Below are 24,066 nucleotides of genomic sequence, written 5' to 3'. Positions count from 1 at the left end.
CGTGGTAGCTGTGTGGTACTGGGGCCTTCTGGTGCACACTGCCTTTGAGATCTTGGTTCTGGGCAAGGACGTTTGGCGGTGGTGTTTGGCTTGTAAGTTAGAAAGTTGTGTGTATTTTGGCCGGTGGAAGAGCTTACCTGTGCTTTCGAGAATCTGTGTGAAGGTCATACGGTGTCCTTTGTGAACCTGGCCATTCACTTCTGAGCTCTGTTTACCTTTTGTGCCAGCTTTCCATTGTCCATCCAGCAAATATTAGTCCCCGACTCTTGCTGACACCGGGAGCTGCATTTCATCCACGTGGGCCTCAGGAACGTATAGGAAAAAGTTAAGAGGAAGGAAGGAGTACAGATACAACATTGGTGTATGAGGAGAAATGGTAGAAATGCAGAGAGGTGGAAATAAGTTCTTAGAGTTGGGTACCAGCGGCTTTGTAGCAATACTGACTACTTGCCGTGTAGCCCCTCAGTGCCGAGTCAGCCACAAGGCGGTGCTGTGAGGGGGGCGCGGGGAGCCCCGGTCCAGGGAAGGGAGACCAAGATGGGGAGTGGGTCCACGAGATGCCCGGTGTCTAATGTTTACCAAGGGGCAGTGCTGGTATTTGACTCCAGGTTTAGGGAGAGTCCACACCTTGTAAGTTTAGAATAACCGGTCTGCTGCAGCAAGGGCACCGGGTCAGTGCAGTTAGTCGGACGCCCCATGAAAGGGAAGAGGAGAGGTGCATTTTGAGGTGCGGTGCGATGCGGTGTCTTGTTGGTAAATGTGTTCACGTAGAGACCAGCAGCCTGTACCATGCAGCTGAGGGGATTTACATGTGACTTAGCAAGTTTACCTGCAGAATCTTTGTGTTCTGTGTGTCCCCCATCATGATGGGTGTGACATGTAACTCCCTGAAGCCTTCCAGCGTAGTGAAGGATTTATAACCTAGGAAGGACTTTGAACCAGTGATCATTAGCAACTTTATTTAAAGCTTGAGTAAATGCCGTCCTAGCTACATTTGCTAATTCTTTCAGTGTGAGGTTATTAAATTGCATGTTTATTATGTGGGTTTTGTGTTTGTATACTGGTTGTAATGTAAAACAAAGTGTGCGTGTCTGTTCTGGATCATCATCGGGAGTCTCACGGCCATCAGTCAGATGTCCTATTTTGAGGACCAGGCAAGGCTGCTTAGGGGCTGGGAAGCAGGTGTGGAGGTTTCACAACTGCCCCGGCTCTGACCTGTCTTCGCCCTGACGAGACCTGGAAACTTCCCATCTTCTGAGATGAAACTTAACGTCTTCAGGGTGTCTTTGAGCATCTCGTTGGGCTCATAATGGGGTAGCAGGGAACGTCCCGTGATGGGGCAGCATTCCCGGGGAGCCTGCCGTAACACCGCTGGGGTAGAAGGGGATCCTTTGACCATTTATTGGATAGGACAGGTTCAAAGATCTTGAAGAGCAAGTTTGTATTTCATTGCAAGTGGAGAATGGGAAAGTGTTTCTCCAGGTGGTGGTCAGTCTGCTGCACACAGTTGATGAGGACCTTCTGGAACCCTGCTTTGCCCTGGGGAAAAGTATCCATGCACAACATGTGTCTCTGGAGCCTCAGCCATGTGTGGCAAGTAGGGTGGAAGCATGCAGGTGGGATCCAGGGCTGAGGCTGGAGTCCTGCTGGAGTCCTGCTGGAGTGGAGCACATGGGGTTGGGGTGTGGAGAGAGACGCTTCACATGGCCAGACTTGAGAAGGTGAGTGGGCGGATACCTGGGTGGGTGAAGCCAGCAGCTCCCTGGTTGGCCTTGGTTGAGCTGAACCAACAAAACATCGTGGATTTGATGAGCTGTCCCGAATAGGAATTGAAAGAGAATCTGAATTGTGGCATTTGGGGTCTTCCTTCCTTGGGATATGTCATACCCTTGAACTTGAGGGGAACGTTTCAGTGTGGAAGATTATAATAGGCACAGACAGGTACCCAAGCATTTTCGCATTTTTGGAAAGCTGCTGCTTTTGGTGGTGGTTGCTTTTGTTTGTTTGTTTGTTTGTTTTTTAAGCAGTTGGGCCCAGCCCTCAGGACTCTCAGCATAGCCCTGCCAAGGTTAGACCTGAGACCAGGAGGCTGTAGACTGCTCTAGGGAGGCATTGTGCCAGCAGTCACGTTGTAGTCCTGTTATGTCATTGTGTGCCTGCTAACAGGCTCTGTTAAATGTACGTACCTTGAAATAACACTGACCTGAACGTCTGTCTGGGCATGTGGACGGCATCTATTCAAGTCTCCTGTCAGGTACCAAGTACTGTCTGTCTTCTCTGCTCACTCAAAACTGGAACTGCTTGTCTACTGAGAGTTCTGTCTGTACAGGGTTGAGTAGTTTAAAGAGTACTTTCTCAGTTTGTCGTGATAGCTAATTATCACGAAGACCTTTGGATTTTCACCTTTAAAAGTCCTGATCCGCTTCTGTGGTCTCACCGTGGCTCCCTTCCTTTGGATCCCCGAGAATGGGGTGGATTTAGTGTGCTTGTCCTGCCTCCCAGCTCCTTGAAACATCTCTGTATCTTGGTTTTCACTAATTGCATTGTCTAGTAATTCTTAGTTTTTCAGTACTTTTACACATTTAAATGCTGTACCAGGAACCTGTATTTCTTTTTTTTTTTTTTCTTTTAAACAGTTTATTCATTTTGAGAGGGAGAGACAGAATGCGAGTGTGGGAGGGGTAGAGAGAGGGAGACACAGAATCCAAAGCAGGCTCCAGGCTCTGAGCTGTCAGCACAGAGCCCAACGCGGGGCTCGATCCCATGGACCGTGAGATCATGTCCCGAGCTGAAGTTGGACACTTAACCAACTGAGCCACCCAGGTGCCCCAAGAAACCTGTATTTCTTGATCTTTCCTCTTGGAGCTCACCCCTGTGTGGGAGAGGAGGAACCCACAGTGTGACTCCATGGGGCTTGGGGGGCAGACTGGATGAGGGGCACTTTGTTATGGCCATGAGTGGTGGAATTGGCCATGTTCCCCCTCGGTATTCGGTGGGCAGGGCTAGTGTCTAGAAATTTCCTTTTTGCTGTGCTGCCCCTTTCTTGGTGCTCCAGCCAGAGAGGGCAAGCTTTTTCTGGGGCTGTTTTTTTTTTGTTTTTTTTTTTTTTTTTTTTTTTTTTTTTTTTTTGGTGCATCTGGGCTGCATCTGAAGCAAAACAAAACAAAAACCCCCACAGAACCCAGACAACCCTCTGCTGTGCTTCTTGGGCCCTGAGGCCTGTAGCCAGGCTGCTGCTCCCGGTCTGAGTTCTGTTCGCCTCTGTTCTGTATGTAACATCCAGGGCTTTTAAAAAGCTGGACTTTGCGGTTCCTGTAATATGAATAAAGGCCCCATAGCTGACATGAATGTACAGCTGTGTAGGTGAGACAAGAGGGGCCCTGTAAGGGGCGAGGCTGGGAACAGGTGTGGGAAATCTGGGGGGAAGGGTCTGGATGCTCTCCCTGAGCAGGGTAGAGGGATGAGCCTTCTCTGTACCCCAGTTCCCGTGTCTCACTCCAGCTAGAGGGCGGCCCCGGCTTGAAGTTTATGGTGGGGCTCTTAGGGTATTTCATTTTAGGTAGAATTGTCTCCTTTTTTGTCTTCTGTGTCTGTTAGTGGGTCCAGTAGTACCTGGACTTAGTGACTTGTTAGGGATCTGGTGTAGGCAGCCAGCTTTCCTTACGGGCAGAGGTCTGAGTGCTTGGCCTCCTCCTGGAGAAGTGCTGCTTCCTGTCCTCCTGCTGGAGCAGTCACCGAGGTGCTCCTGGGTCCCCTTAGAAGTATGGCCCATCCTTTGCTGTGGAATCCCCTGAGGCCTTGCTTAGATTGCTCATGGCCCCTGCCCCCTGCCCCATTTAGCGCTGCAGTAAATTCCTTCTTTATTACTTAAAGCCTCTTTTGTCATTTTCAGTGGAACTTTAGGAGAGATGAGAGGTAGTTCACATTTGCACTTTCCCAGCTTTTTTTTTTTAATATATATTTTTTGATGTCTGTTTATCTTTGAGAGAGAGACACACACAGAGTGTGAGCAGCAGAGGGGCAGAGAGAGAGGGAGACACGGAATCCGAAGCAGGCTCCAGGCTCTGAGCTGTCAGCATAGAGCCTGATGCGGGGCTCAAACTCATGAGCTGTGAGATCATGACCTGAGCTGAAGTCGGATGCTTAACCGACTGAGCCACCCAGGCACCCTTGCACTTTACCATCTTTGAGATGTTTCTCAAAGTTTGACTTTTGTAACTATTCACGCTAAGTTTTAAAGTTAATGCAGTGTACTTGTTACCTTCCTGGCTCTAAACGTTAGCACCTAACTTATTTGAGTCCTTCTGCCCCGACCCTTGTTTGACACCGGAGGGCTGCTCTTTTCAGACTCACCCCATTGGCATTGCGGACAGCCTGGGGGCCTGCTGCAGGCTGGTGGGGCGCTGTGTTTGTGCATGGGTGTCTGAGCCCACTGCCCCGCTTGCTGTGGACCCCCGTGTACGCCTGCAGGAGAATGCAATGGTTCACGGCTTCCTGTCTTGTTCTCCCGGACCATCACACTGTCGTCCTGGGGGCCGGGTCTTCTTTGTAAAATAAGGTTGGCGTGAAGTCTTGAGCACGGCGCCCAGAGGCCTCCTGCTGGAGCCTCCCTCCCTGCCTGGTGGGGCTTCGGCCTCTCTGCTGCTTTCTGTTTGTGGAGGCTGAAGGCCGGCTGGTGCTTTCTTTGCTCCGGTGGTCTTCCCCACTTCTCAGGGTTTTATCACTCCCACCCCCCCCCCCCCGCCACCCCTTCCTGTAGGCCACCTAAAACATGGGGCTGGGGTTTCTTTTGATCTGGGTGTTCCCTGCCCTTGTTCGTATGTGGGTGTTGATACGGTCAAATGCACAGCGTTGAATATGCTTTAATTCTCATTTTAAAGTGGAAAGTTGTTTGGGGGCACACTGGGTGACTGGTAGGTATTGATAGAAGCCATCGCCAAGCTAGTTTTATCCCTGGAGTGGAGGAATAGGCAGGACTAAGAACAAACCTGCAGAAGCCAAGGGGGCGAAATCACTGCAGAGTCCTGTTCCTCCCGTGTCCCCATCAGTATGGACCATTTGCAGTAAACTGAAATAGCAGAACTTCAAGACTCCTTTCTACTCCTCTTGCCACAAAATCCAATTTCTCTTGACAATGTGATAGCACAAAATTATATTTTTAACTTGGCGAACTACACTCCAGAACCGTGCCAAGAGTAAGTTTCTTGCGTCAGAAATAGCTTCCTCATAAACTCCCTGGAGGAGCTGACCTGGCTCCTTGCATTTGGAACATTAAAGCTACAAGAGTTGAACGTGCTTGGCTGGCCTCCCCCTTGTGGGGGTCTCTCCTTTAGCCCTGAGATGGTAGAAAGAATGTCTGTACGTTCCCTGTGATTTTCTTGTCGCATGTACCCAGGGTGTCCTCAGCCAGGGGCATAACTTAGGCATGCGTTCTCTTCAGTGGCTGTGGTTGGTGGTCTGCAGTCAGTGGGTGGTGGTCGAGCCCTGGGGAACGTGCAGAGGGCAGCTGAGGCAGCCCACAGATCTCCACTACCCTGTTTCTCAGATTCTGTGTAGCCCCAGTGCTGCAGGGGGTCCCCACCCTGCTCACTGGGGTCGTGCACAAGATGCTGGGAGGATGTGTGTGTCACCTTGGCTCCCGGGGCCGCTCTGCCTCTCTGGCTGTGGGGTTGTGACCGGTGGCTCAGGGCCAGCCATTCGCTGGTGGGATGGCAGGCTCGTTGCTGTTGCCTGGGGCTGCGTAACCTCAGTAGGAGGAATGTTCCTGAAACTGCAGCCCATGCCGGAGACAGTAGACAAAAAGATGGCCCAGAACTTATAACTTCTGCACTGTGGCTCTTACTTTTTCGACTTGTTACCTGAACAGTGCTGTTTCGTTTAAGCTGGTTAGGATTTTATTTCTAGTCGAAAGATTTGACTGAGGGGGTCTTTGTTATATGATGAGTGACACCATCAACTTGGTGCTGTGGTTTGCTTTTTTATTGTGTGGAAGACGTTCTGATTTCCAATATTATCAGTGACATTTGGAAGTCAGGGTGAAGCAAGGCCCCCATTGTGAGCTGGGCGGGGAGAGCCTTTCAGGCCTTACTACGTTAGGCATCCTTTAGTTACATTTTTGGGAACCCTGTCCCACTTTGTTGTGAGGTGTGTCCGCACTCCACAGAATGCAGAGTGACATTCTGTGACAGCTGAGCCATCCAGGGAAGAGGTGTGGGCACCTTATTTGAGGTGTACATGCGGTTGGGACTCCCGTGGCGGTGGACATGGTGCTGGTTTTCAAGCACCGTGCTCACACTTCTGGGCACTCATTTCTCAAGTTGGGGCCGGGGCCCTTCCCTCTAGTGGGCCGCACGGGGGCCTCCTTAGGGACAGCATGGCACGCAGGTCTTCAGTCTTGAGTCGCAGGCACTGTGCTGGCCTTCCTGTCGAGTGCCCACGTCGCTGCTGTGAGGACTGGAGCACATGGCTGTGGTGGGCAGCCTGGTTGAGACCCAGCCCTGGGGATGCTTTCAGGCCGCCTCCGAGAGACCAGAGCTATGTCCCCCGGTGGAGCTGCTGGGAACTGCTGACACCCCAGGACCTGCGAGGTAGGTTGTCCAGGGCCCTGAGGCTGAGGGACCTGTTACTTAGACGCCGAGCGGCGGTCTAGGCGGTGGAGGTTGAAGGTGGTGAAGCCCTCTGTCGCTCTGCTGGCCCTGCCTGCCTTCTGGTTCCTAGGGCACCTGGTGTGGAGTGGCGGACCAGTTGAGGGTTCGTAAGAAAGATCGAGTGCTTGCAGGGCCAGCCTGTGGACACATGGTGTCTTTTCTTCTTGGAGGCTACATGAAGCCGTCACTCCCAAGCAGTTACGTGACGACTGCGTCCAGAATTTGGGAAGGAAGGGAAAACCTCGTTTGCTCTGCAATAAGAAGTGCTTTGTGGGGAAGTTTTTCCTGTTTTGAATAGCTGAGGGTTGTTTTATCCAGCGAAGAGGTTTTAACTTTGACCCTTTAGTGTTAACTTGGCCTGAGTCTAAATGACCTGTTTCACTTAATGTCTTCTTTGTTTTTTGTTTTTTTTTTTTGAAGATGTACTCTGTCCCCTTCAAGAATCCCTTCTGTTGTGGAAAATGTGGCATGTGGGTGTATTGCCAGTTCTTGCCAGATGCTGTCATTCAGCCCCCACATCTCCGAGACTCTGAAGCCCAGAGGTTTATCCTCCTGGCTGCGTGTTAGCTACAGATAGGGTGTTGCTGTGCTCTCAGGGTCATCTTGATGCTGCAGTTCTGGCCTGGGCCTGCCTGTCTCCTTCAGATGGGCGGATACCCCCAAAGGCTCCTACAGCTTCTGCTCGGGGCTGGCATGCATCATCCTGCTCACAACTGGTGCGCGTGGGTGCGTGGACCGAGCCCACGGGGAGGCGTGGCAGGGGGTGGGGAGCGGATGCTGGCGCTAACTGACCAGCTGCGGTGAATTGGAGTTAGACCAAAAAGTCGGAAAATGGTGTGATGAATGGGACGGTTCTAGATCGGGTCCACATCTGCTCTTAGAACTTGTGCCTTGGAAACCCGTTTACTTCAGAGCAGTCTTCTGTTGCTTAAGGCTTTCCTGAGAACCACGGCGGCTTCTCCTCATGCAGCCCTCCTCTGTCAGGTTGAGGTTCGTGTGTTCGGGGAGCTCTCGCGGGGAGGGGGGGAGCGTGGCGGGGGTGTCACCCTCCTGTTACTGCCCTGCCGGGTGGATGCTGGTGATGTCTGCTTCACTTGTGTGGCACAGCCCCGTCTTCCTGTATAGGTGAGCCTTCCTGATTTCCGGTGTGTGTTCAGGAGCTAAACTTGGTAGTGCATGTGACCGTGTAAGTCAAAATAGAAGATATTTAGAGGACTAGAGGAAGTTCGGGCTGGGAGGGTGAACCTGGCCAGATCGCCCTGTCTTTGGTGGTATGTGTTAGCCCTTCTGGTGACATCACGGGCAGGATTTCTGGGGTTAGTGGTCGGGGGGTGGGGTGGGTGCTCTGAGGGGTTGGTTTGTCTGGGCCTCTGCTGGGCGGGCGGCCTCTCAGGCCTGACCGTGACCTCCTGACACAGATGGTGCGCCCTCCTTCCTCTGCTGTTGGTTTAGAGCTGAGGGGCTCCACATCTGTGAACATGCGTGCTTGTCCCTCCTTTTGAAAAAACCCCTCCTGACCTCTTGGAGCAGGTGCTGGTGGAATGGGGCTTTGCCCTGCCCCCACCTCTCCTGAGCCATGTGATTCTCTTGCCCACTGGTAGGCTGGGGTCCTGCTGACTTCTCCTTTCCCGTGTCCCGTCATCCACCTGGAACCTGGTGCAGGGGCGTGTCTCTGGTGCAGGGGGGCACCCTAACCCTCCTCTGTGGCCTCGTAACTCCTTCCCCTGCTTTCCTCCTTCAGCCTTCACGAGGTGTCCTGGGAAGGCCAGCTCTCTTGACCCTGGTTCTCCTTTCCTCCCAGTTGATGGTCCTCCTCTAAGTGGTGTCCTGTGTCGGGGGGTGGGGGGGGGCCTTGCAGGTTGGCCAGTGGCGTTTCTCTCCCTCCTCAGGCGGGGAAGCCGGCGCCCGGGCCATGCAGTGACCTTCCACAGGGGCCCTTGGCGGGCCTGTGCTCCTGTGCCGGCCCTCCGTGCCCTTCCTCCTGGTTTGGACTGGACGGCTTCTAGGTGTGGGGGGCCACAGGGCCCGGTTGGTCTGAGGTGGCCCAGGTGTACATGTGCTGTCCCGAACTGACTTCCCCTCGAGTTCCTGTTTGTGCATAGCAACTGGCGTGGTGGTTGTGTGTGTCCTGCGGACACTGCCGCTCCCCGCCTTGTGCCTCGCTCTCTGTCCACTCCCCACCTCATGTCTCGCTTGTGCTGCTTTGTTTGGAGCTCTTCCGCTCAGCCTTCCCTTTCTTTCAAGGTTCTCTGCAGGTTGTACCTTGTTTAGGGACACCTGGGACTGGCCGGAGTTGTACAGAAACAGCCTGGAGACTTCCTTGGTACCTTTTGGTGTCCCCTGGCATAGCCGTGTGCTCTTTTGTTGAGTTTAACCCTGTATGGGCGCCCCCCAGTGGAGATGGGGGGCGGGTCCCACCAGAGGACCTGAGAGCCCGGTTCTGCCCTGCTGGTGCTGCTGGCCCCCGTGGCTGGCCTGTCTGTGATGTCCTGTGCTGCCTGCCTTGGGGTGGGGATGCTATTTATGCTGATACTTTCAGGAGGATTCCAGCAGTGCCCTGCTTTGGCCGAATCAAGGAGAATGATGTATTCAGGGGTAGAATCTTTTTGGTATTTGGCATTCTTCCCTGTTAAAGGAGGAGATGATTATCTTAATTATCTTTATCTAATGAAATAGTTTCATTTACTGCTTTTTTTGGTGGAGAAAACTGCAGCCTTCTTCCTTGATGTGGTGGTGGTTGGTAGATGTGTGGTCCCGTGTGAGCTCATAATGGGGGCTGCAGCCAGAAGGGAGCCCCAGGTTTCTTGGGGCATCTGGCAGGTGCCCAGTTGGGGACCCGAGGTGTAGAGGAGAGCCGTGTGGAGCGATGCTGCTGCCTCGGTGGATCCAAGTCCAGGCTGGGGAGGGTGGGCCCTCTTCAGGCTGCATAGTGTGTCAGCAGGTTCTTAGAAGTCCCTTCTGGGCTGGGGAGGCGGGACTCCCGGACCCAGAGCCTCGATTTAATATCCTTTCCTTCCTGTTGCAAGGAGGTCTGTTTCCCCAGGCAGGACCTTTCGCTGGGGTGCTGTGGTGGCCTTATTGGGCGGCACTCCCCTGCTGCCGAGGGCATCTGTCTGCTCTGCGTGAGCCCTACTAACAGCAGCTGCCCTTGAGGCTCACGCTGCCTGCACCCCTCCCCGTCTTGGCCTCCCGTGCTGCTTGGAGTTTGCGATTGTTTCCCACTGTGTTAAGAATGGGCTCAGGTGAAGCTGACCGTGGTTTCCCCTCCTGAGAGTTGACTGTGTGACAAGGCAGCGGATAGTTCAGTGTTGGGCAGACCGCGCAGGGAATGGCCGTTCTGCGGAAGTGTTCCCACATAGTGCTAGCCATCCGGGGCCAGCGAGGGCGGGGAGCGGGGCAGCAGGTACACCAGAGCCTTGAGCAGACCCGCGTGCAGGCTGCGGGGCCGCCCTTCCTCTTGCGTGCTGGTGTATTTCCCTCGTGAGCCTTGGGGTGCCGCGGTGTCCACGCTGTCAGGGTGGACAGGTGAGTGGGAGGGAGGGCTGGGCTGTCAGAAGCAGCAGCTTCAGGGGTGGGAGTTTTGGGTGGGAACCTGAGCACTTTGATGGAGTAGGGTCCTTCAGGATGCAGAGAGGTGCAGTGTCGTGCTCCAGGGCGCGTGGTGTGGATGCCTGTACTCCCTTCTCTGGTCCCGTGAGGCCTCTGCTTCTGGGCACCCCCCAGGCATCGAGGAAGCTTTTTTTTCTTGGTAACTGTGTTTTAGAAAACCGTTTTCTATGGTAGAATGTGGTTATTGATGGATCAGTATTACAGGAAACCTGAAGCTTGGTGAGCAAGACTTCGATTCTTAAAATCTGTTCCTTCTCCAACATGTGAGACATTTGCATGTTGCTTTCTGTCCTTGTCAGTATGTTTTTCCTTCCCATTTTTTTTTAATTTTTTTTAACGTTTATTTATTTTTGAAACAGAGAGAGACACAGCATGAATGGGGGAGGGGCAGAGAGAGAGAGAGACACAGAATCGGAAGCAGGCTCCAGGCTCTGAGCCATCAGCCCAGAGCCGACGCGGGGCTCGAACACGCAGACCGCGAGATCGTGACCTGAGCTGAAGTCGGATGCTTAACCGACTGAGCCACCCAGGCGCCCCTCCTTCCCATTTTAAGGATGAGAAAGCAGAAGCCTGGGAGGGCTTCCGTACATTGTGAGGGTATAACAAGCGAGGGGCAGCCTCCACGCAGGAAAGGGCCGGCTGCTCGGGGCTCAGGCTCCTTGGACAGTGAGTGCTGTGTTGTCACTTGGAACACGCTGCTCACCTCTGTCCTGCTCTCTCTGGGGGTCGTGTTTGCTCCGTCACTATAGTATTGTTGCTTTTGATTAGTAAAATACTAAATATCAACAAATTTAGTATTTTGAGGGGGGGGAACAGGGTCATTTTACTTCAAGAATATTGGATTCTGCTGTATACATTTAATTCACATAAATGCGAAAGTGAGGGTGAGTGTTTGGGGATATGCTTTTCCAATATCTCTGGGCCACAGAGTGGTCCCTCCTCACTGTGAGTTTGGTCTTGGTCTGGAGTGGAGCCCGCCTGGGGAGAGGATTCACACCTTCCTTGTCCCTCCAGGGCTTTTTTCCCCCTGCTGCCTGGAATCACCTGGGGTCAGGGTTCCTCAGAGATGCTAATTTAACTGGCCTGGGGTTTGGCCAGAGTGTCTTAGTTTTCTGAATCCCTGGAGATGCAGCCTCTCCTGAGAACCTCTGCTCCGCCGCCACCGGAGGCAAAGCGGACCCCAGTGTTGGCTTCCTTCCTCCCGCTGGCTCCCGATCCCAGCCAGGGTGGGCGGTGCTGCTCTTTGGGCGACATGGGTAGGCCCTGAGGTGGGGCCAGTGTCCTGAAGCGCGGAGTGCCCTGGACGGCGGAGTGTGCCGGTGTCCTGGTCGTTCTCCCGCGTGTGGGCTGACTTGTGCCGAGACGCTAAAACAGAAGTTCTAATGAGACTTTTCCCCTAGTGCAGACTCTTTACTCAAGAGTTTTCTGGTTTTCTTTTTCTTTTGGTTGAATAGTTTCCTAATTCGGGAAATAGTCTTTTTTTAGAGCTGGGCTTTAGTCAGAACATTTCATGGATTCAGAATGTGTGTTTCTCGGTGGCAAGCGTTTGTCTCCTCTCGTTGTGTAGTTTCCTGTGAAGAAATGTAGCACAGATGTGAATCCACTTAAGTTGTGGGGTCACATGGAAGCCCGTCGGTGGGAAGGTTCGGCCAACCAGACGCTTCCTGGTATCCAAGTAAGAAAGATATATAGTTCTGGAATAACAGGAAGCTGCAGCTTTCAGCATCCTGTTTTTCTGGGTTTTGTGACTTGCTGCCTCACCACCATGAAGGTTAGTAGACCTTTTTATGTTGAATTCTTCTCATAGGGTACTGCGTATTTAATTTTCCTATCTCTAAAACTGGAACTTCAGAGCTGAAAGACAGATTAGCTGCTCCTGCGTTTTACAAAGGAACGTTGATGTTCGACACAAGGAAGCAGAGGCCTGTCAAAGTTAATGCTCTTCATGGTGCTCCTAAAAAATGCAACTAACACGTTAAACAAAACGTAGGTAGATGTGTCCGCCTAGATAATGCTCATTTGACTCGTTTCTGAAATCTCACAAATGAATTAGATTCTGTGTTGTATAAGCTGATTCTAAAGACGCTCTGTTGGAAGGGGTGCTTTTTACAGGAAGGGTCTGGCGTGAAATTGATTCATTTTGTACGTCAGCTGTGTGAGAAATGGCACCAGTGACTGTCCAGAATGCTTAGATGCGGTCACATGTAGGCGTTAGGCTCTGTTCAGTTTCTTCCAGCTTTTAGAAAAAGCAAGCTGTGTGTCCAGCTCCTCCCTTGACTCCATGATTTGATGGCCTCCTTTCTTGAAGTTTTTCAGTTTTTCTTTTGTTTGTTGGTGTTTTTTAAAATTTTTTTAATGTTTATTTACTTTTGAGAGAGAGAGAATGCGCACGAGCACATGAGTGAGCGGGGGAGGGGCAGAGAGAGGGAGACACAGAATCTGAAGCAGGCTCCAGGCTCCAAGCCGTCAGCACAGAGCCCGACGAGGGGCTCGAACCCACGAGCTGTGAGATCATGACCTGAGCTGAAGTCGGACGCTTAACCAACTGAGCCACCCAGGGGCCCCTGTTTGCTCATGTTTAAATAAACCTACCTCATGGTTTTTACTCATTTCAGAAATTAAAGGCAGAAGGCCATTAACTGAAGAATTTTGAGGAAGGCAGCAATTAGATTTGGAAAGGCTCCCCTTAGCTGCTCTGTGTGTGAATGTCCCGCATGGTGACATTTAGCACCGCAGGGTGGATGGATGGGTCGACTGGTGCATTTATCCATTCAGCAGACGTTGGACCTTTTGTACTGGGTGCTGGCCGTTTTGCTAGATGTTGGGAGTTGTAAACTCTGGTTTCGTGGGTTTTCCAGTGTAGGGTGGCTATACACGTGGGATGTGAGGTTGTCCTTGAGGTGAGTGTGCTGGGAGAGCTTGGTTAGGGCGCCTGACCTAGTCTGGTGCGGAAGTGTGGCCAGGAGTCCTGTGAGGACTTAGGGGGTGGGGGCTGGGAGGCAGGAAGAAGAGGGGTTCCTGGCAGGATGTGAAGTGGAGGAGGGGAGGGAGGAGGGGAGAGGTGGCCGGGCCCTCCTTCTCCTGACCCTCCTTCCTGGAGTGGCTGGTGATGTCTGTTCATTTTTGTCCTGGTGCGAGAAACTTAAGGCTGTTAACACAGTTTATGTTTGGTTCTCTAAATACACCTTTGTTATCGACATCCTGAAAGAAATATTTTCATAATTTTTCTGGCACCGTTGTAGGTGATTTTACTGTTACAATCTTTTGTGGTGGTTACCTGACGATCAAAAGCCGTGTGTGTCCTCCAGGCAGTATTTGGGAGTGAGATCTGTGTGTGTGCCTGTGCGCACACTTGCAGACCAGCTGTAAGGTATCTAGGCAAGCTGACGTGTTCTCTCAGCTTCTGTGTGTGTGTGTGTGTGTGTGTGTGTGTGTGTGTGTGTGTGTGCACCTGCGTGCCGGGATGGACTCTCCTGTGTGCCGGGTCTGTAGGTGTGCCGGGTCTGTAGGTGGCCGAGGTTGGAGGAGGTGTAGACTAGCTCGTCCCGGTCAGGCCTCAGTGCGGTGCCTGGAGAGCAGAGGCGTCCCCGGAGCTACTGGTCTGTCCCTCTTCCGGAATCCATTTCTGTCTTCCCTTCCTCCTGCTGTCAGCATGTGTTTCTCTTGCTGTGCTTGGCTGTGGAGTGGACTTGGGGCTGGGACAGGATCTAGAAGCAAGCCCAGTAGCTCATGGGGCTCCACCCCGTGTTGCCGAGGGGTTTGGGCCAGGTGGGGAGTTGGCAGTGAGGACGCTGGTCTCCTGCCCCACATCAGAGTGTGCCTGCACCGGGAGCTCTGACTGGCCCCTGCCCTCTGCTGGAAGCTGAGGCCACCGGTCTGCTCCTGCAGGCCGGGCTGCCTCTTAAGGACTTGCTCAGTGAATCCTGCTGTGGTCCTCCCGTTGCTGTGAGAACTTCGTTTGTCCTGTACCTGACAGAGGAGACCCTACTAACTTGTTTAATTTTTCCTTTCAGACATTTGATGCAAATGATTTGTATCAGGGGCAGAATTTTAACAAGGTCCTCAGTTCCTTAGTGACTCTAAACAAAGTAACAGCAGGTAAGAACTTTTTATTGAACTTGAGGGGGTGGGAAGACCAAAGGGCAAAAACATGTGCGTTTCGGTTGGCAAGGCAGACATGAGCATTATAGAATTAAAAAGAAAACAAACCTATCCTGTTACATTTTTGGCTATAATTTTTGCTGTGATATTTTCTTCTTAGATCAGAGTCTTGCTGTTCGGGCCTCTGGTGGATAGCAGGTGTTTTCCTTTCTGTGGGCAGAAAGCTTGCTGCCTGCCACCTTAGCAGAGGAGAAAGGTGTTTTGTGTGGGTGGACTCCCAGGCTGTCTTGGAGCTAGAAGCACCTTTCTCTGGGTTTTTATTTCTTTTGATGAAAGCTTACATTTAGGGAGCAGGTGTAGTGCCAGTTTGAGAGGTGTGACCATGACAAGGAGGCAGCCAGCGAGGTAGCCCTAAAGTAACCCCCTGCCACGGCCAGGCTTTCTGCGGGCTGTGACGGTGCCCAGGGTATGGGTTCTGCCTTGTTGGGAGCCCGGGCCCTCCTTCAGTGAAGGGGTGAGTGGAGCTGAGGACACCCTGTGCTGCTCTTCTGGGCTCCCAGGTACAGGGAGGACAGGAGAGCTTCTGTGCACATTTCTTGGAGGGAGGCACTGCCTGTCCCCGAGCACCGAGAAGCTCTGTCTTTGGAGAGCTGCGTGGATCTAAAAGGACTTAGTGGCGCTTCTGACTTAAAGTCATTTTTATTTTTCCATTTCCCTCTACGCAGTTTTAGTTTCAGGTTTACGGGGGAATGTTGACCTTGGGGTCTTTTGATGAGAACCTCAAGTGGTTTTCTGAGGGGCTCTTGTCCCTGTTTTCCTGGCCCTTCAGAGGGGGTGTGGGGAGGAGCAGAAGCAAAGCATTGCAAGCTGTAGTCCCAGCTCTTCGGTGCTCTCTGCTCAGGGCTCAGGTAGCCCCCTCCTAGAACTTGCTTGCTGGGATGGCTGTCTGCACGGAGGTGGGGGAGGGGGCGCGGGAGGCACTACCCAGAGCACCTGCCGCTGCCCCCCAGCCCCAGGCAGGGCTTTTGATGTGGCTGCGTTTTCCCAGCCTATCTGTGCGGTTTGAAGTTGAAAACCTCCTAGGGCTGTTGAGATGGATTATCTGGGGAATTCGCTCCATTGATAAGATAGGACCTTCTGTGATCAAGTGTGGGATTGTCGGTGAGGTTCTGACTCCAGGAGGAGGGTGAACGACCAGGATGGAGAACGTGGGGGGGGGGGGTACAAAGATAAATGTAGTTAGTATTATCCTCCCACGTGATGTTCTGCAAACAGAACTTCGTGGCATTTTGTGAAGGTTATTAGGCAGCGAAGCTGCCTTCTCTAGTCCCACAATGTAAAAACGCTAGCTTGACGGCGAACAAGCCGATTAGAAAGATTATGTAGCGGTGGGGGTAATACAATGATGGAAACCTGTAGATCAGATCCCCGGAATTTAACGGAAGAAGAAACTGGTGCAGAGGGTACGGTTGTGTTTCTTCGCCATGTGGGCCCTGTGTGCCAGCTGCTTCTAATAACCATCTGTGCCTCAGAGTTTCTCGGGAGCGTCTGAGGGCTGATGGAGGGCTCCATGGCAGGCGGGACAAGAATGGCAGATGTGACAAGTACACGTCGTTTTTTTACTGTGACCCTGCTGCTCCCAGGGCATCCTTCTCTGGTGGCTGGTAGGGGACAAGAGGGCCACTTTGGCTTTGCTTCTGCATGCTGGGTCTCGCTGCAGTTGAGGGACAGGTGCCAAGTTGGGGAGGACGAGAGGGGAGGCGATGGGGCCAGCTGTGATCCGTGCCCTTGGGCGTGTGCTCCTTGTAATAGAACGTGGCCTGGGTCCCATCGCTCCCAGGCATGTTACTGTCGCTTCCCCCTCCTCCTTGTGCAGCAGTGGTGCTCCTGTGCCCTGACAGCATTGGACATGGAGTGAGTAAGATGTCCTTTCTGGAAACCTGCTTGGAAGTTAGGGAATCAGTGGGGCTCTTCAGCATTGACATGGTCTCTCAGCTGGAAGGAATTTTCGCTCTTATATTGGGCTACTTGATTTTAAATTTTGTTCCTGAGGCCTGTGTGCTGGAAGTGACCCTGTCTTTTTAACTCCCTTTTAGATTCACTTTTAAATGAATGAGAAAAGTCTGTTACTATTTTCACTTCTGCCACTTGAAGACCCTTGTCTCCAGATGTATTGATAAATACTTGCCTTTTAACTGGACAGAAGAAAGACAGCTGACAGGAAGTGTAAGGGATGTCGTGGGACTCCTTCATTGCACTAAGTGTTCCCTTGAAAGGTGGAGTCAGGCGACAGCGGGGCGGGGGTGAGGAGGACAAGTGTGCAGCTGCTGGGAGTGGAATCTCCATGAAATGCCCTTGAGGAGCTGGCTTTGTGCTTGAGATTCCCAAGGCCTGTGCCCACCCGTAGTAGAAAACACTGACAATTATGCACAGCCTGAAGCAGGATCTGAGAATTGTAGGGGCCTTTGGAGGTGCCCTGGTAGGGATTCAGGACTGGGCTGTCGAGGCTGTTGTAGGACTGGGTTTCCAGACACCAGTGTCCATGGAGCCAGGCAGAAGCCCAGGGCAGCGGCCGCTGTCCGTGCGCGCAGCCCTGCTCGGCTCTCGGAAAACTGGAGCCTGGAGCCGCAGCCCGTGTACCTCAACAGCAGCTGGAAATCAGGGCCTTCCTGTGATAACTTCAGACCTGCAGTTGACAGCGGAAAATTTTGTAAGACCCTGTGTAAGCCAACCCCAACAGATCCTTCAGAAAAATAGGAACTGGAGATCACGTTTAAGGATATTTTTATAGATGGCTCCCTACGTATGTAGTGCCTTTGAGAGAATGCTAGCTGTGTGAATCTTGGTCTGGCGATTTCCCTAGAAAACCTCTTCATGGCCTTGTTTTTTGGTCAACTGACTTCTAAGAAGCGGGTTGCTAACATTTACTTGTTGGTTGGCCTAAGTCTCTGCTCCTGAAGAGACTCGGGGAGAGTGCTAGGCCCCTTAGTACCTGTTTCCATCCATCCTTCTGTGACTTGGAAGGAAGGCGTGGCTGTCTGCATTTTGAGGACGTCCTGCTCAGACAGGTTTCTAGCTAAAAGCTGTCAGGGGATTTTTCTCTTGGTTTAAAGTCGGAGTTTTTGTTGCAAGAGGATTCCTGCTGCTTATGGCCCTTTTTGAGGCTTAATCCTGGAGGAGTGGGTGGGCGGGGGTGATGTGTTGGGGCTGAGTCCTGGCTGGTGCTCTGACTTACTTTGAGAGGGTTGTTTTTTCCATGGGAAGGGAAAGTATTAAAACCAGTTACAAAACCTTTAAGAAATGTGAAGATTGTACTGGAGAGGGACGGATGAGTAGTTCTCTCGAGTTACTTCCTGGAGCGCGCGCACCTTGTCTGGGTAGCAGACGGACTGCTCTGCATAAATGGCCCGCTTTGTTGCTTTGGCCGTGCGTCCCCCGGGGGCTGCCCCAGTTTAGAGTCTGGTGTGCTACGAGAGTGCGTGGTGTCCAGCGTCTCAGCTCGCTCTTCTCTGTGCACGACCTTTTCAGACATCGGCCTGGGAAGTGACTCCGTGTGTGCCCGGCCCTCATCTCATCGGATAAAGTCTTTTGACTCCCTGGGAGCCCAGCCTTCGCACAGTCGGACTTCAAAATTGTTCCAGGGCCAGTATCGAAGTTTGGTAAGTTGGAGAGAGCTGGTCTTTGGAATATGTTGGGGGAGAGGAGCCTGTGCAGGTGTATCCAGAAAGGTGCTCGTGCCTCTGAACAGGGCGCTGCACAGCCAGCGGGTGCTTTGGCCCTGTTCCCGCTGTTCCTTCATTGGGGTGTGGTGTGTGCTCATCACCGGGTTCTCCAGATGTTTACACGTGACCGCTTTTGAGAGACTTGTGTATCTTAGGGGTTATATTTTAAGACTCCTAAATCTGTTAATCTAGAGAGATGTGTGTGCTTTAAAGTGTTTCCCTGGTCCCTTGTAAGATGGTATTTTTTTCTGCTTTGTGCACACTTACGGAAGTATGGGAATAAATATAAAAGTGCTTAGACGTGATGAAATGGCTAACAGGCAAAGAATCGAAAGGTGGTCTTTCTCCTTCCGGAAGTGTGGCTTAGCGTGCCTTCCTGGGTCAGGGTGTGACTTGTGAAGGAGGGGCTCCCTGGTCATGGGTGCTGGTGAAGTGGGTAAGGAAGGGGGTGCATGACTGTGCTGGGAAGTGAGGAAAAATCCACGTGGAAGTTGTTAGGAACGGGGCCATGAGCAGAGCACGTGGGGTGCAGCCGTGAAGCTGACCATGCGAGGCTGGAGAGAGATGTGGTATGGTGTGGAATGGGGGCCATGTGCAGGGAGGCCTCCCCAGGTGTCGTTCTGGAAACGCTCCGAGCCCTCTTGTGAGCTAGCAGGTGATGGCACTTACTTAGATTAGCTAGTTGTGGGACTTTGCTTTCACGTCCTGTTTTAATAAATTGTTTTTGAGACCAGTGGTCTTGCAGCATGAGCCGAAGGAGAGCCTGACTCGTGGGTGTTTGGGGATCACCGCTGTCCTACCTGCTTCGACACAGAGAGGAGTATTGTCAAGCTAACGGTTAGCTTAAATAAATCGGTTAGAGTTGCATTTTTGTGGAGGGAATTTGAGTTTCATTCAAGGAGGGTTAAAAAGGAAGCTGCAAAAGGGAAATGAGAGTTTTACATGTTCCTGAACTTTTTGAACACAAGCTAACTCCTTGCTGTTTACCTGCTTTTCCTTAGAGAAGCCTTGTTACTGTTTCTGATCTTATGTACGATGCACTTGGTGCCACTGCTGTGTCTGCCCTGTTCTAGGCGCCGTTCCCGGGCTCTTGCAGATGACATTCCCGTCCCCCGCTCCTGTCCCCGGCCCCCTGTCCCCCACAGTGACCCCATGAAGCAAGGGCTTAATACTAGGTGAATTTTGCAGAGCTCTGTTGGGAGTGTTTTTAATCCACATTGAGGAAAAAATACCAAACCACTTGGGTGATATTTATATTTCTTAAAAATTTGTGAGAGAAAGTGAGAGCATATACATGCAGGGGAGGGGCAGAGAGAGAGGGAGAGAGAGAATCCCAAACGGGCTCTACGCTGTCAGCACAGAGCCCGACATGGGGCTCTATCCCACGAATTGTGAGATTGTGACCTGAGCTGAAATCAGTATGCAGTCAGACGCTTAACCCACTGCGTCCCTCAGGTGCCCCTGGAAAAGTTTTAAAATTAGCTTTTATAAAACTCGTAGGGGAAAATGTAAGAAATCTGCAAACTCTGGGTAGAGAAATATGTTGCCTCACCCGTTTACCAGGGCCAACTTGTAACTACTGGTTTTTGAGAAGTGAAGGCTAGATTGCAGATGGAGAATTTTAAGTAAAATGTGGGTAAGTGTAATGTTGAAGGGTGCACATTACTAAGATCACAGTAAGCATAGGATTAATGTATAATGAGCTTGGGAAATTTTAAGTAATGGCAGAAATAAAAAGCCCTCTGCACCCGCTATGTTCGGAAGACCCTGCTGGCTGCTGCCCTGTTGCTGTGCGACAATGACTTCCTGTGCCCTTCAGTTTTTCTGCAGGTGTTACTGATAGTACTTTGAGGGAAATTTCTTGGATTAAAAATTACAATGAAGCAAGAATGGCAAAATTTTTTTTTAAAGTTTATTTTTGAGAGAGAGCACAAGCCAGGGAAGGGGCAGAGAGAGAGAGGGAGACACAGGATCTGAAGCAGGCTCCAGGCTCTGAGCTGTCAGCACAGAGCCCGACGCGGGGCTCGAACTCACAGACCGCGAGATTGTGACCTGAGCCAAAGTTGGATGCTTAACCGACTGAGCCACCCACGTGCCCCAAGAATGGCACAAATGTTTATTTAAAGCTGTGTGATAGGCAGCAGAAAGAGAAATTGTTAATTTCATTTACAGTTGTACCAAAACGAATAAAAAAGGAATCAATTTAATGAAGGAAGTGAAAGATCTGTACTCCACTATAAAACAGTGCAAGAAACTGAAGATGACACAAACAAATGGAAACATGCTCATGGATTGGAGGAGTCCATTCTGGTAAAATGTCCACACTACCCAAAGCAGTCTGCAGATTTGATGCAATCCCTGTGAAAATAAGAGAGTGCTTGTCACAGAACCAGAACAAATAATACTAAAATTTCTATGGGACCACACACACTTCAAATAACCAAGATAATCTTGAGAAAGAACAAACCTGGAGGTATCACAATCCCAGTTTTCAAGGTGCGCTACAAAGCCACAACAATCAAAAGTGTATGGTAAGGGCACAAGAATAGACCTGTAGATAGTGGAACAAAATGGAGAACCCAGAAAGAAACCCACAACTACATGTCTGGCTCTGACAGAGGGGGCAAGGAAATACAATGGGGAAAGACCGTCTTTCCAGCAAATGGTGGCGGGAAAACTGGACGGCAACATGCAAAAGTGTGAAACTGGACCACTTGGTTTCTTTCAGCATACACAAAAATAAAAAAAATGAATTAAAGACCTAAACGTGAGACTTGAAACCATACACTCGTAGAAGAAAACAAAGGTAGTGATGTCTTTCACATCAGCTATAGAAACATTTTTCTAGGTATGTCTCCTAAGGCAAGTAAGACAGAAATTACTATTAGGGCTACACCAAAATAAAAAGCTTTGTCACAGACAAGGAAGCCATTAACAAATGGGGAAGACAGCCTGCTGAGTGAGGGAAGATATTGTAAACGACCTCTCCGAGAAGGGGTTATTATCCAAAATCTAGTAAGAACTTACACAAATCAACACCAAAAAACCCAATTAAAAAATGGGCAGAGGACTCGAATAGACCTTTTTCCAAAGACCTGCAGATGGCCAAGAGACCCATGAAAAGGTGCTCCTCACCGACCGTCACAGAAATGCAAAGCAGAACCAGAGAGAATACCTCACCTCTCAGAATAGCTGGGGTCAAGAAGACAAATGACAAGTGTTGGCGAGGACGTGGAGGAAAATGAGACCTCGGCACAGTTGTGGGAATGGAAACTGGTGCGGCCACTGTGGAAAACCGTATCAAGGTTTTCAAATGGAACGTAGAAATACTATATGATCCAGCAATTCTGTTGGGTATCTGCCCAAAGAAAACCAACACTAATTTAAAAAGATAAATGCTACAATAAATTCAGAGGTGCATTATTTACAACAGCCAAGATACAGAAGCAACTCGTGTCCACAGACAGATTAATAAAGATGTGTGTGTGTGTGTGTGTGTGTGTGAGAGAAATGTGTGTGTATACACACACACACACGCAGTCTACTCGGCCATCAAGAATAAAATCCTGCCATTGGCAGTAATGTGGATGGTGGAATGTGGAATACGACGTTATTCCGCTTGTATGTGGAATCTGAGAAAAGAAAATGAATAAACGAAAAGTGAAAACAGACCCATAGAGAATAAACTGATGGTGGCCAGAGGGGTAGGGGCAATATAATATGGGGAGAGGGAGAAAAGTAGGTGATAGGTGAACCTCCACCTACCCATTGTCTTCTACTTCGTGTTTGAAATTCTCCATAATAAAAAATTAAGCTAAAACAGTAGGTGGTTGCTTGGATGTAAATTTTGTGGTCTTTGTTAAAGCAAACCATAGCCTGAAATCGTGTGAGGCGCTGCCGTTCCCAGGGTGAGGACGGGTGTTCTCAGGGTGCTCTCTGAAAGCCCCTGGTCACACGTGTTCACTCGCACCTCTGTTAAGCACGCGTTGCCTGATCACCACCTCAGTGCTTGCTGTCAGCACGATCGCTTCTGTGTCACTGAACCCCTCGACTCCAGGATGGGTTTCTTGCTTGTGATGGAGGCCAGTTTGAGCAGTTCTGGTGTTCTGTCTGCACTGACATGGAAGTTCTAACTTCCTTTCTTCCCTGTTACTTCCTCATTGTTCATTTCTGGGGGTGATCCCCTTACCCCCGCCCACACCCTCTGCTAAACTGAGCTCTTCCTGTGCCCCTGTGCTCATGCTGTGCCCTCCCCCGGACCGAGTGACTGCGGCTCCTTGGAGGGGAGGGGGGCTCAGGCTGTTGACTTGGGGCTTGTTTTTCCTCTGGTCTGGGGCTGACTTCACCCTTCACTGGTGAATAAACTGTACTGACTGCTTTTGGGACTCCTCCTGTCCCTCTGTGGCCAGAGTCTTCATCCATTGACTCCTGAGAAGTATGACCTTGAGTTCCCAAGTTTCCCTCCCTGATTGTGGGGAGTGGTGAGGTCAGGTGCTTGCTGCCACCACCCTTCATTTGTGGGAGTCCTGCCTTGAGCCCCTCAAGCACTGCCTGTGCCTGTGGTCCCCACTGCCACCTGGGACTGGGCCAGCCCTGGTCCCTGCGCTCCCAGGACTGTTTCTCAGACCTGCATCTCCGTGTGTCCACGCATTCCACGCTGTTCACGTCTCTACCACCTCTGCCGCTTCATTGTACCGCAATTCAGCAATTCTGAGACCTTTTTTTGAAACCTTCTCACAGGTTCAAAAGTAGCATGTGTCCTAAAGTTGATTGTATGTCATAATTGACAGCATTTGGAGTATATAAAAGGTATTGTCTAATTTCTGGCATGTTCTAGTTGATGAAATACATTATGAGCAAGCAAGTGTAGAGAAGTTACAGTATTTACCTAAGCTTGCAAGACAGGGAAATACTAGCTATTGGAAGAGAAGTTGGGTGTTTCCTTGACCAGCTTTTCTTCTGTGAATGAGATTACCCCTTCCAGGGAACGGGGAGGACGGGGCTTGTGTGAAGGTAGCATTCCAGGACATCGTGGTTTTGGGTTGTTAGGGTGACTTCAGAACGTGGGATAAAACACTTGATGCATTTCTGGGTGTGCATGATATTGACAGGTGGGCCTTTGTAGGCCTCGGAGGGCAGCTCTGAGGGGCAAGTGTGGTGGGTACAGGTTACTGCTCCCAGACGAGGTACAGTAAGTGGGCCCCACAGTGTCCTCCCATCACTGACTTAGTGACCTGAAACCTACATCTAGAAAACAGCTAGATGAATTTCTACAAGTCAGACATTCCTGTGTAAGATCGAGAAGCAGAACCTGACCGGTGTCACCTTTGTTGTGTCTGCTTTTCCCAAAAGGCATCTGCTGTCCTGATTTCTGACGGTAAAGATGAACTTCGCCTGTTTTGTGTTGGACATAAACGGAATTGCACAGCGTGCACTCGTTCCGTGACTGGCTGCTCTTGGCTCAGCCCGTTGTGTTGTGGACTGTCGTGGGGTGTCAGGTTGAACCCAGATAGCTGATGAGTTTCAGTTGCAGGAGAGCATTTAAATAGGGGAAGGAGAGAAATCCCAAAGAGGAGAGAGGTTAAATACTTGCTCTCCAGTTTGCCGACATCAGCGGCAGTGACTTGAATGCTACTGTTGAGTGTTGGGATCTGAGGCTGGACGATGGTGTGGAGCCGTTGCGGCATCCTGTCTGGGGCACCCTCTCGCACCCCATCTCTGGCATCTTGTCGTAACACTCCTTAGAACGTCATCTTAAGCTTACATCTTTGGTATAGTAGGTGCTGAATCCTTGGACACTTGTGGCATCAGAAGTTTAGGTAGATCTAAACTTCTAGAGATCTAGGCTGGCTGCCTGTCCTCTGTGTCTTTCTTCCTACCTGTCCTGGGACACCCCTGTCCTTGTGGAGTGGCTGTTTCTGTGCGGAAGACGCGGCAGTGGTGTTCGCCTGACCTGTGCCTGAGTGCAGAGAATTGGTGACGTGGGG

General features: G+C 51.0%; 1 protein-coding gene across 12 annotated transcripts in view; it reads left to right on the top strand.

The window, feature by feature from the left end:
* The window catches only part of ARHGEF7 (Rho guanine nucleotide exchange factor 7), a 135,412-nt gene that overhangs the window by 44,578 nt on the left and 66,768 nt on the right, over window positions 1-24,066 (top strand). For 4 of the 12 annotated variants that reach the window (XR_015251756.1, XM_086708390.1, XM_086708389.1 and 1 more), the window contains exon 3: window positions 17,886-18,016. The exons of 2 other annotated variants lie outside the window; for them this stretch is intronic. Coding sequence is in view for 4 of the 10 variants with exons in the window: in XM_086708390.1 (XP_086564516.1) it covers window positions 17,886-18,016 (131 nt within the window). In the remaining 6 variants the exon portion in view is untranslated. Of the gene's footprint in view, window positions 1-11,648; window positions 12,028-14,269; window positions 14,355-17,885; window positions 18,017-24,066 lie in introns of those variants that run through there. 6 more of the 12 variants (XR_015251758.1, XM_086708392.1, XM_086708402.1 and 3 more) reach the window with 4 other exon arrangements.

This window comes from Puma concolor, chromosome A1 (genome assembly GCF_028749965.1).
Source record: "Puma concolor isolate L17-30 chromosome A1, mPumCon1.1.hap2, whole genome shotgun sequence".
In the NCBI taxonomy this organism is placed as follows: Eukaryota; Metazoa; Chordata; class Mammalia; order Carnivora; family Felidae; genus Puma; species Puma concolor.
This window is presented reverse-complemented; position numbering and strand designations above follow the sequence as displayed.